The sequence below is a fragment of the Varanus komodoensis genome, unplaced genomic scaffold (genome assembly GCF_004798865.1).
Source record: "Varanus komodoensis strain SLA01 unplaced genomic scaffold, ASM479886v1 scaffold29_1, whole genome shotgun sequence".
Taxonomy (NCBI): Eukaryota; Metazoa; Chordata; class Lepidosauria; order Squamata; family Varanidae; genus Varanus; species Varanus komodoensis.
This window is the reverse complement of record NW_025335759.1, coordinates 7,103,620-7,116,276: the sequence shown is the minus strand read 5'-3', so window position 1 is coordinate 7,116,276 and position 12,657 is coordinate 7,103,620. Positions and strand designations below refer to the sequence as shown.

Below are 12,657 nucleotides of genomic sequence, written 5' to 3'. Positions count from 1 at the left end.
ATGCACTTTAAAAGTTTAAAATTACAGCCTAAAACAGAAATAAAGAGTTGGAAGGTAGGTGTGTCCAGATGAACGGCCTCTGATTCCCCCTGGTTCCAATTCCGCAGGTGGTGCACAGAGATTTGAAGCCGAGCAACATTCTCTACGTAGATGAGTCTGGCAACCCAGAGTCTATTCGTATTTGTGACTTCGGCTTTGCCAAGCAACTGAGGGCAGAGAATGGGCTCCTCATGACCCCTTGTTATACTGCCAACTTCGTGGCTCCAGAGGTGAGCAGTTTGTCAGCTTAAAGACTCTTGTTGCGGTCAGATCGCTTCTGTAATCCATACAATGAACTTGTTCTACCTGCTTTTACCCCTTTTGGTGCACAGGTTCAGGCAAGCAGATTCTAGCACCCTCTTCAGCATGAGTAGTTTTGGAGGTAAAGTTCAAATCGAAGTTAGTGCTGACTTCTTTTTTTGCCAATGGGAAGTACGTTTTGTCATCTTTCATGTACGGCATCTGGCCTCTTTCTTTGGCAATTTCGCTGTGGTCTCCACATAAGATAGATAAGCCTCTCCCACTATATTTTTGTGAGGTTTCAGTATGCCTTGAAAAATTGGTCTAGATCTTGATCTAGGGCACAGGTGCAGATGCTGAGACTGAGGAGCCCAGTCCAGCCGCAGAAGGCCACATGCTTTCCATTGGACCCAGCTTCTTACCCCCAGCGGCTAATCATTCGATCAGTGGCTTCCTGGCTTTTGTGCAGCTTTCCCCTGTGCTGAAAGGGTGAAATGCTTCTCTGAAGGCTTCATTGGAAGCAGTAAGAGTTTTAGTGCTGGTATTTTTGCCCTGCCCTCCTTGCCTTTTCCTTGTCCCCTTTTGCTCTGTCTTACCCCTTTAGAATGCTGACCAACAGCTGTTCTACAGCATTTCTGAACTATTAATGTATATAAATACAAATCTGCATTTGAATTATTGTATATCTGACTCTTAAACACAAAACTCTCCCACCACACATTGTAGTAAGTAGCAGATCTGCACAGATATAGCAGCAAAGGCAACCTATTAATGCTAGTATTTTACATGAGAGGAGCAAAGGGGTGAATAGTTAAGTGACTAGCAGAAAGCCAAACATGTTAGATTCTTATTAATGTTCCATTTTTTTGCAAGCATTAAATTACTGGAAGTCAGTATTCCTTTCTGGTTTACTGCGAATCACTATCAGTAGATCTTGATCAGTTTTTCCTGGCTTGCACAACCTCCCTCTCAGCAAGTCTTACGGAAACAGCAGTACTGACAAAGGCAAGGCCCACAAGGAATAGGATCATATTCAGATACTCCAGCAGGGAGGGACTGAAATAATAATGTAGTCCAAAACTTGAGTCAGCCACTAAAGAAGTTCCCACACAGTCTGATTCCTGGGGTTGATTTTTCAGTAAACAGCCAATTTCACTAAATCCTGTCAGCCTAGAAAACATTTGATTAGATCATCTGTTGCAGAGAAATACTATGGCAGATTTATACTTCTTCAGTTCAGGCTGTTCCCTGATGATGGCATGCTTTGCCTGGCCAGTGCAACCGGAGTGCCGTGTCTGGGCTTGTGGGCTCCAGATGCGCCAGTGATGGTGGGCAGGCGTTGGCTCTGCCACACCTGCCACTGACGCATCGGCAGCCAAGTGTGAACTGGTCCTTCGATCCGACTGCGCAGAATGGTAAATTGTTCTCTGAGGCTACGTGGTGCTGCACACATGCCTAAACATCTCTGAATGAGGGTTTGTGTGTGCTTTCAAGCTTCTTGTTGGGACACTTGATAATAAATCAGTAAGAGCAAAAAAACTCACGCATTAAATTTGTCTTCACAGCCTTTCTCTCTCTTTTTCTCAATTATGAGAGGTTAGGATTGCAACTCCCAGCCTAGCTTTCCACAGTTTTTGTCAGATGTTTAGACCATTCATTCCAGGGCTGATACTGATACTCCTTCATGTTTATTTTTCTTTGTTGTTGTCTCATTTAGGTTCTGAAACGCCAAGGCTATGATGAAGGCTGTGATATTTGGAGCTTAGGAATCCTCTTGTACACAATGTTGGCTGGGTAGGTGCCAGCACCCTCTTGTGTGGTTAAAGGTGTTTGTTTGTTTGTTATATCTGCATCTCATCATATGGGTTTCAGTTGATTTCACCGATAGATCTGTTGATCTTTGGATCTGTCTGTGAAGAAAAACCACCTTTCTCAAGCAAGAAGCATAAATTGATGATGTTATAGATGCAGCAGATACGTTTCTTATTTTAATAAGAGGCATTCCCTCCTGTGAGAAAAGGAATGCCTCTTCTAAAGATGGTGATTGCATTCTGCAATTCTTACATAGCTGTGCCTAATTTCAGTAGTAGGCAGGGCTGTTCTGTGAGGCAGGAGAAAGAGAATCCAAGGCAGAGAAGCTACTTTTTCCTGGGTCCTGCCAGGCTGCACATCAGAGCAAAATGTGGGCATTTTCCCATTATTTTCCCTTTGCAGGAGGATTCATTTTAAAATGAATTTTTCCCATTCATTTCAGTGGAAGGGATGTAATCTGTGCCCCCCAAGGACTGGCATCCCCCTTCCCGTTCTGCTAGTGTATTAGGGAATGGGAGGGCTTTAGACCCTGTTGATCCACTTGGGCTGGAAACTGACCAAAAACTAATGTCTGAGAACAAAGCATTGATTTAATATGATACTTCAGCCATTCTAGGATTTGGAGCTGCCATTTCTGAAAATGGCTTCTGAACTGTTTTCAAAGGCAAACCCATGTATGGGGCATTGCAGTAATCCTAAGTTTCCAGAGTAAGGGTAGGACTTCAGGTTCCCAGCAGTGACCTGACCTAGACTGGCTTTACTTCTGTGGGGTCATGTTCCATCCAGCTCTAGCCCAGCAGTTCCAAAAACAAGCCCAGCTGAAGTATATCCTCTCCCATGGAAACATGACAGCAGGCACACCGTGGACGCCCTTGGGCAGGGTGGACCAGAATGGGTCTTGCCATTAGATGGTGCTGTTTTCTTTGAATTGGCATCCGAGTTCTTCCTGGTGTTTCTTGGGAGTATCCATGTTAGGAGGAAGAGTGTGGGGTCGGAGGGTGTTCCCAATGGGGCTAGGAAGAAGCAAGTGCTTTGAGAAGGAGCCATGTACATGGGTGTGGAGTGGGATCTCCCCTTTCTGGAGGTTTGAGGAGGTGTTGAGAAGGTGGAAGGTACCAAGAACAGTCCGTTTATTACTTAAAGAGGCAGAGGATTTGATGGTTAAGTGGGTTATAAGGTCTCCTCCAACACTGTTGCCACCCTGTTTTGTGCCCTGTTTATCCCCATCTACCACTGCCCTTCAATTAATGGTTGGCAACTGTGTGAGGGGAGACAAGTCGGGTTCTGCCATTAAGGACACTGGGATACGTGTTGGAGGCAGTTGGAGGGGGGTAGAGAACAAGCCATGGTGACCCAGATTATGTGTCGGGTGCATCATGGGTTGTTCAGCAAACAACCCACCATGACTCGTTTGCGGGGTGGCATAGTGTGATGTACAAACCTACTCATCAGTGTTAATGACAGGAATGGCAGTTAATGAACCTAAAGGTCATTCAGGCCAACCCTTTGCCCTGCGTCAAAATTTCTGATTTTCAACCAATCATTAACTGACTAGACTTTATGATTCAGCATTATAATAGGACACAGGCTTATAGCACGCTCGTAATTATATGAATTATGAAATCTGCTAGCACAGTCTCGCTGAGAACCCTCATGCTTGAAGAGAGTTTTGTTTTTAAAGAAAGGCTTGCATGGAGAAACATAAAAGTGAAAGTTGGGTTTGCGAAAGACTCGAGTAGCGATTTCATGGTTTCCTTGCTAGGTGTGCCTGCAGGAGGGACAGGAGCTGAAGGGTGATTTTTTCTTTTTCCTCACTTGTGGTCCTCAGGCCCATCCTCCCTTCTCCCTCACCTGCTTCCTGCTACTGCCACTTCCGTCCCTCCTTTCCATCTAATATTCTAGCACCACAATTTAAAGAAAACAAGCCAAAACCAACTTCTTCTCACAGGTACACGCCATTTGCAAATGGGCCCAATGACACGCCTGAGGAGATCCTTATTCGGATAGGTGGGGGGAAATTTTCCCTTCGAGGGGGAAATTGGGACACAGTTTCTGACGCAGCCAAGGTAAGATTTAGTGCTTTCTTTATTATTACATTTACATGCTGCCTTTTTTCCTCTGGCAAGAAATGCAAGGTAGCTTACACGATCCTTTCCTCTCCGTTTTATCCTGACAACAATCTTATGAGGTAGGTTAAGCTGAGAGTCAGTGACTGGTCCAAAGTGAGCCTCATAAGCAAGTGAGAGTAGAAACTGGATCTCCGAAGTAACAACCACACCATGCTGGCTTCGCCCAACTTCAGTTTTCCTGGAACTGGCAAAGGCCAGGGCTCACTACATCACAAGGCTCAACAGTTTTCCAAAGGAAAGAGCTCCAGTTCCCCCGAAAGATGACTTGTGCCCTTTGCAATTGCTGTTACCATAATCTGCACAACAAGGATGGGGAACATTTGACCCTGCAAATATTGTTTGACTCCAGCTCCCATCAGCTCCAGCCAGATGGGCAATGGTGACTGAAGCTGTAATCCAGCAACACCTGGAGGGCCACCTGTGGCATAATTTGGGTTCCTCAGAGTTGATTACTTTTTTCCCTTTCAAATGTTATGGTTAGAAAGATTTTTGGGCAGGATTTTTAAGTCTGAGGATCAAAGTCCGTGAATGGCCCCTGAGGCATCCCTTTGCGTTGCCTTGATGCTATACTTCCTCCGGCCCTAATTTCGGTTTCTGCTGCTTCTTTCCTCTTTGGCCTCCAAATCCAGACCCTGCAAAATACAACATACAGTCTCAGGAAAGGGTGTTGTGTGACTGAGCACCTTTTGTAGAACCGGCAGACTTAAAATTATGACTGTTAATGCTGAATCCTGAATGCAGCGCTTTGCAAGCCTTTTGCAAAGGAATGTGGGCTGTGATTTGGCACAAAGCATACATGAATTAATTTTGATTTGTGCATAAACAGTCACCTGGCCACACTCACAGCAATGAAATCAATTTTCCTTTGCCCACTGGATACATATGCTAGACGGCTAACATTTTACAAAATATTGGACCTGTGGATTTGCATGTTTTGGCGACAATGGTTGTGTGGTTTTGTTTCTCTTATAGCAGGTATTTTTTCCCACACAATGCTTGGGATTGACTCAATGTCCAGGCACTGGGAAAGCCAAAATGGTCACTGGAAGTGGCTTGACACTCAAGCTCCAGGAGAAAAAAGAATTTTTAGCATTGGCAATGCACTCTACCCCACGCACCACAAATGTCGCAGCCCTAATATATGCCCAGGGTGCTGAGCATCGGTTACGGAAGCTGGCCCAGGACTCTAATTAGGAAAGAGGAGGCAAGGCACACAACCAAAGGAAGCCCAGCTTCACCTCTTCCTGAGATTCTGCTACAAATAGAAGATGTTGGCAGCCAGATCTCCCATAGCGTTACATAGATGAGGCAGTGCAATTGTACAGTAAAAGCCTTGTCTGGAAACACTTATAAAGTCGTTAGCAATATCACCAGGAAAGGCTGGTATGGCTGTCAAAGCACATTCATTCCCAAACAACTGAAGCGATTTTGAGAGCAAGCTGCAAGGAAGTAGCGCCAAGACCTTTCAAAAAAGCAGTACCACCTTCAGTCCAGCCAGCAACTTTCCATATAAAAAAGGCATACAATAGCTGTATTCTCTGATTGCAGGACCTGGTATCAAAAATGCTGCATGTTGATCCTCATCAGCGCCTGACTGCCAGGCAAGTCCTCCAGCACCCATGGATAACACAGAAGGAGAGGCTACCACAGAGCCAGCTGAGTCACCAGGATGTCCAGCTTGTAAAGGTATGAATGAAAGGGTGGTTGGCGTGCTTCTTGCGCCCTCCGGTCAGAGATGCTACCTTGACTCTGGCAGCATGTGCTCCCCCCACCCCCAGCCTTCTGCCCCTGGAGAAATGCAGCATTGAGGATCTTGCTCATTTAGACTCTGCTTTCCCTGTTCCAGAAGTACCCTCCAAAAGAGCAGGGTGCTGTTTTTGCCACATCTAATTGCCCTAACCTTCTCCCAACCTCCCTTGATGAATGAGGGGAAAAACAGGAAAAAAATTTGGTCAGGGACCATAGCTCCATGGTGGAGCACATGTTCCCCAGGTAGAAAGCCAGGGTACAATCCTTAGCAACCCCAGATCAAAGAGGATCTTGGGGAGCAATTGATGGGAGAGATTCTTTTCTGCCAGAGATCCTGGACAGACAATGTCAAAGTAGATGACAGTGAGCTACATTGCCAGGTGGGTCCCACGGACTTTTTCACTGGGGTTTGAATAGCATATTGATGACTAACCAAACTACAGCAAGAAGCAATAAAGCATGAAAACCACTGGACAATATTGCAGTAAAATCAGCATTCATAGAAGCAACAACTGTCATTATTCCTTTTACCAAGCAGCTCTTCTCTCTAAATTCTCCGGCAACCAACACTGGAGGAAAGCATTCCCAATTATTAGGGTAACTGTGTGAGGAGGTTCTGCTGCCAGTGGACTTTGTCAGTTGCCCGTACAAGATAGAATTCTGGAACAAGAACTATCGCAAACTGTTTAAGTATGAGTTATGCCAGAGCCAAGCCATTTAAGAGTGTTTCAATCCAAACTATCACCGAATAGTACAACTATTGTAGAACAGGTGTACTATATTCCTGCTATTAAATGACCAGATTTGAAGCACGTCACCCACAGAAACAAGCCAGCAGGAGGGGGAAAAGTAGCTGGGCAGTGGCACCTGTTTGGAGGCTGCACGCCGCACCAGGTCCTGCAGCCCTTCACTCTCTGGCTTGCCAGAGGTGTTCCCACATCAGGACCCACTTGTGCTGCCACTGGCTCTCTCGTGCAACGAGGAGCTTCACTCTGGCACGTATGGAAGGAGCAAAGGGGGATCAGTCGAGCAGGGCTGCTCCTTTCCACAGTGCTGCCCAGCAGATTCTCACCTCCACCTCTGGCTCACACAAGTTGCTTCACTTTGGTGGCCGGGATGGGGGGCACTGGGGAATCTGCCATGGCCCAGCTGCCTTTTATCCCTTGCTGCCAAGTGCAGCAGGGGCTTTGCTCAGGCGGGGGAGGGGGGCTTTCTGCAGTGCTGCCCAGCTGATGCCTCCCTCTCGCCTGAGCATGGGTCAGGCACCCTCTTCCTGCTCCAGCTGACCCCTCTGGAGCGGAGGGGAGGGTGCCTGACCAGCTTCTTGTCCTCTCTGCTGCATGTTGGAACCTGAACCGTTTTCACAACAAACTGCTTAATGGCCATGGCAAGGCATACCTGGCCAGGGATCACCCCTGCCAAAGTGAAGGGCCTCATTCCTCCCCACAGTGCCTCCTGGGATACTGCGTGGAGGACTGAGAGAGAAGAAATCGGCAGATGGGAGGAGAATCACAGTGCCGAGCCCCATCATCTTCCAGGCTCATCCATGCAAAAAACATGCATAGTGTGTAAATCACACCGGATTGCTTGCTGTGACATGTGAACCCAGCCCGTCTCTCCTCGCAAGAGGCAAACAGCTAGGCAGAGGAAGGATTCAGGAGCACAAGCTGCATCGCTCTGAGGACACTGTGCACAGGGAAAGGCCCTGTGGAATAACTGCTGCTGGACTCTCTGAAAGAGCCTGGACTTCAGGGTAGTTTTACCAGTAGCATGGGCTTGCTTCCAGAAGTAGCTTTGGAGGGAAACTGTAGCAGATTTTGACTGAGAAGCATACCTGAGAGATGCAAGTGTCTGCAAACAGATATTGTCTGTGTTCCTACATTCTTTTTTCAGAGAGAGATCTAAAAAGCAGTTTGTGACATGGCCCTTGCTTGGTTTGGCTTTCTTGCAGGCCCTTGGTTTGCTTGTGGGTGGGGCTGCTTGCCCGTCTGTGTGCAGGTTTCTAAGCAAACCCCTGTCATTCTCTCTCCCCAGGGTGCGATGGCAGCCACATACTCTGCACTGAATAACTCCAAACCAAGCCCACAGCTGAAGCCCATTGAGTCCTCTTTCCTGGCACAGAGGCGGGTCAAGAAGCTCCCATCTACTTCACTGTGACTTGGGAATGATGGGTGCTCCCCACTTATCCCCACACTGCTTCCCTTGACTGCACAAGTTCCCCAGGACCTCCCGGGAAGCAAGAAAATGTCGCCCCAGCAAGAAGTCTACTTTGAGGCACTTCCTCAAATGCACATCAGGGCCAAGTGCCTTCAGAAAGACAAGCTCTTGTTCTCCCCATGGATTTCTCTTTTCGCTTTGTTTTTGTTTTAAGTGTACAGCAAGACTGTTTGTAAAGGGATCTGTACAGGTGACTCTGAGAAGCAGAACGTGCAGCAACCCATGGCTTGCTGCCTGTGGGACAACCACTCTCCTCCGGCCGAGAGCAGCCAAGCCTTGGACAAGCAGATGCCCTGCAATGGAAACCTGGTGCAGCTGGAACAACGTTTTCTCGTTCTCTTGTGAAGATCCCTTAAGTGGAGGGGTTCTTTTCAGGAGGGGGGGTCTCTTCCTCCTCTGTTTGTGCAGACTCTCTCAGAGTTCCTGTGTGCACAAGCTTCTTTGGCATCCTGTTCCCCCATCCTCCAGGCTGTGTGGCTGCCATCCAAGAGGATTTTGATCCACTCTTTCTTCTCTTTTTCCACTCCTGCTTTGGACAGCACGCTCTCCAAGACACCCAGGCCCTACAGGGCTGGAATTACTACTCTTTTTCTATATCCTTGACCTATGCCAGATTGTATCTAGCTTTTGAATGTGCAATGGCCTTCTAAGAAGGCTATTTTCCCACATTGATGATGTGAGGTTTTCTAGGTGGGGGTTGCTTTGTTTTGTTTTTAAAATCTCTGTCAGATAGCACAATCCAGAGCCTCATGAAACATAAAGCAAAAAATCAGCTTTGCTTTCTTTTTCCTTTTCTAAACTTAACTGATTTCTGTGGCTGGTAACTCAGGGTTCCTGTCTGAATTTTCAAATAAAACATATCATGCAGTTGAAGTTATGTTACTGATTCACCTTATACTTCTCTTTCCATCCCTCTGGATGGAAGGATGTCCTTCCATCCTTCTCTTTCCATTGCAGGGCTCCTTCTGTGTTGCACTTGATATGAACATAATAGGTTTATCAGACTCACCCCTCTTACAAGAATTGTTGTAATCTCAATTTATTATTCCTCTGTGCCATTTGTAAATCAATTTATTCAAATCTTCAGTAATCTTAATGTGTTAGAGAATGTTTAACTGGGGGGGCAGGGGTAGCGGATCTGTGTGTAAAATTGACTGCATGCTAGACTTTCTTCTATAGAACAGAATATGTCTCTTGAGATCCCTCCCAATATGGTCCAAGCTAGACAGGATAGACATGGTGGTTGTCTTTTTTTAACCCTGTGGTTGCCTGATCCATTTACAAAGCTAGAGTGGGGATCTGTTAGATTTAAAGGGAATAACATGGGAGGGGAGCCAAGCTGTTGCTTGTCTTTTGTTACTTCCCTATGCTTAGTCCTATTTCTTTCAGTCTCTCTGACTTCTAATGCCAGAGCTGGGCTAGAACAAATATGCCTGCTAAAATGGAACATGGGTTAGTACCCCTTACTACTGTGTACCATTTAATATAAAAAATAGAGCCCACAGGGATGGTAGTTCATGAATAACAAATATTTCAGATTGCATTGCATCCAGTTTGACCCTTAGATAAAAAAAACATTTTCCCCAACTGATAGTCGGATAAAAAAATCTATGCAAGTTTGAGCAGATAATTTCCATTTCTACTCTTCCCACCCTTTTTAATCCACCTGTGATCCCTGCTCTGTCTTCATTCTGGATTCAGTTATCTGTAACTGGCATCTTTTCTTGGTTTCCTACTATCATGTTGGATTCATTTAGTGACAAGTTTGATACATGTCTTCAAAATAACCAAATGTGGATGTTGGTCTTTAATACATCAACATACAGTGAATTTCCAGCCTTTTCAACACTAGATATACTATTGATTCCAGGAATACTTCCAATTGTTCTTTGTATCGTAAGGTTTCAAATTCTGAACTAATTAATTTGGAAGGGAGATAACATCAAACTGCTATGAAACAGAGTTGGAAGAGAGACAACACAGAGATTCATATTCTGTCTTCAGATGGTAACCTGAGATCCCTGGTTTGTTTCTTATTTATTTAAGGAAACAGATATCCTGTCATTCCATTATGATTGCAGTGATCAGGGCAGCTCCCAGCAAAAAGACTTGCAACATTTAAAAATTATAATACAATAAAAACTGGAGATGGGAACAGCAGATAAAAAACAGTTTGGTAACAAAGGATCCAGTTTGTTTAACAGCTCTGCATCCTGGAATGTCAAATGCCTGTTAGGACAGAAACGTGTTGGCTAAAAGGCAGAAAGCTGGGGTTGTAGAAAAGTCTAAGTTCCAAAACCTAGAAGTGGTCCTTTCCTGTTACCCACAAATTTGTGCCTCGCAGCCAAAGGAATGAAAAGCAGAGGTTGCCCTGAATATTATATACAGCAGGCATTCTCATATGGGGGAAGATGGTCCTTTAGGCAGCCAAGGGCTGGGCATTTTAAATAGGCTGGGTTTTAAATGACTACAATTAGCGCCTTCAACTGTTCCAGAATAAATTGGAAACCAGTGCGATTTTAATAGGTGTTGTGTTCCCCTTTGTTACTTTCCCTTTGCATCTCATACTGACCTGGACCTTGCCATTGCCTCGGTGCTGAGGGTGCTTCCTTCTAATGAAAGTGCCGCAAGGATCCCTCTCATTACTAGTTAGAGCTTAAACGAAGGAATTACACAGTTCAACAAGGAGGCACCTCTGGCTCTGGTCCCATTTTAAGATCGCTGTCATTGCTGAACTGCTCAACGCTGGGTTTCCTCTCTTGGCTGAAAACAGATGTCCATTTTATCAAGTGGCGACTTACCGCTAGGCTGGCATCAACAGAAGGCATGGCTGGACACCTGCGAAGGGCACATGGTTCAGCAGTCCTACTGGCAAGAGCCCCTGACTGGCTCCTCCTCACCTGTGCACTCTGCTTTTTCACCAGCCCTTGTTCTGATCCAGGCCGTGGAGACAGTGAGCAGGAGGAGCAGTTGGCACTGCTGCCTACTTGTTTCCTGGCCTGTCAAACGAGCAGGTGATGGCAATGATGAGAAAGTGGAGGAAGTGGCAACAGCAGTAGAGATGAACTTTCCAAGGATGAGTAAAATATGAAAGCTTGCACTGGGCAGTGTCCAGCAGCCATTTGGTGAGCCAAACTGAAATCTGGATTGACACAGTGTTGCTACACACAGTGATTAATTTTTCAGTTGTCATTTAATGAAGAGCTTTGTGGTACAGTCCATGCTTCACATGCAGATCTCAGGTCCTGTCTGAGTTACAAACAACCTGTACTTATGAACTGTGATAAAGTCTATTAATTTTAAAAATATGTACTGCAGAATGCCATCATCATAGAGAGAGTGAAAGTAGAGAGGGGAGCTCCAAAGCAAGCCTTCCTGCCTCACCTATCCAGAGAGGGAAATCTCTCCAGCATTTCCTAGCTGCAAAGAGGCGGCACTGGTGAGTTTGAGCAGTAGGGAGGACCTAGAGATATTCACGTTTTTTCCACATTCATGGTAGTCCTGTAACCCTAGCTGCCACAAATGTGGAGGACCAACTACACGTGATCTGACTTGCACACAAATTTGACTTAATGAATTTCCAATGGGCCTCTTTCGTAACCCAGGGGGACTGCCTGTAGTTATAGTAGCCATTGGTACCCTTTTCCTCCTGGACTTTGTCATTCTCATTCTGCTAGCCATCCCTATGTCTTATGGAATGTCTGAGATCACACGAAGATGGACCAGGCTTGATCTCTACTGTTCCAACAGCAAGATTAGAACCAATGGGTGAAAACTGCAAGAAAGAAGACTTTGGCTAAACTTTAATAGAAACACCTTAAAAATGGTTTGACAATGTAATTTTACCTTGGGAACTGGTGTGGTTTCCTTTGTTAGAGGTATTTAGGCAGAGGATGGACGGCCTTCTCTCACAGACTGTCAGGATTTGAGGCAACTTCAGGGCTCCCTCTTCTGGCCAAAGCCCAGAATAACAGCCCTGGCAGTTGCAGGATTAGACCCACAGCCTATTGCAGCTATCAGGGCCCTTACAAGCATCAGCTGGGGTGAGGGTGGAGCTACATAAGAACTGGATCTTCCCTCCAGAAGCTGCCTCAACAATGAAGGTTTCCTGACTTGTGGTGCTTCCTGCTGCTATTTGAAACCTTGGCAGTGGACCCTGCTATGAATCCTTGGCTGCTGTCCCTGCCTCTGGGCCTGGCTTCTACTCATGCTCCGAAGGTACTCTCTCTGTGTGAACTTCCTGGCTCTTGACTCCTGGTTTGTGCTTGCCTCCTATTGGCTTGGAATTGAGATTTGGACATTGGTTAATACTTGGGATTAAGGTGTCTGTGTCCTGGTGTTCACAAGTTTAACTTGCTGCCACATCCTGGACCCTTACATAGACACTACAGCAGGTACATGGTTCCTACATTCAGCAAGGACATGAACTAGAAGATCTCTGACATTCTTCCCAAGTCATGAGTGTATAAGA

General features: G+C 45.9%; 1 protein-coding gene across 4 annotated transcripts in view; it reads left to right on the top strand.

Annotated features, from left to right (window-relative positions):
- Window positions 1–9,059, top strand: part of RPS6KA1 (ribosomal protein S6 kinase A1) — an 87,531-nt gene extending 78,472 nt beyond the window's left edge. For all 4 annotated transcript variants that reach the window (XM_044435003.1, XM_044435006.1, XM_044435004.1 and 1 more), the window contains 5 exons: window positions 108–269; window positions 1,997–2,073; window positions 4,040–4,157; window positions 5,769–5,906; window positions 8,004–9,059. In XM_044435003.1, the coding sequence (XP_044290938.1) occupies window positions 108–269; window positions 1,997–2,073; window positions 4,040–4,157; window positions 5,769–5,906; window positions 8,004–8,126 (618 nt within the window). In that variant the 3' untranslated portion in view covers window positions 8,127–9,059. The remainder of the gene's footprint in view (window positions 1–107; window positions 270–1,996; window positions 2,074–4,039; window positions 4,158–5,768; window positions 5,907–8,003) is intronic.
- Window positions 9,060–12,657: the final 3,598 nt, after the last annotated feature.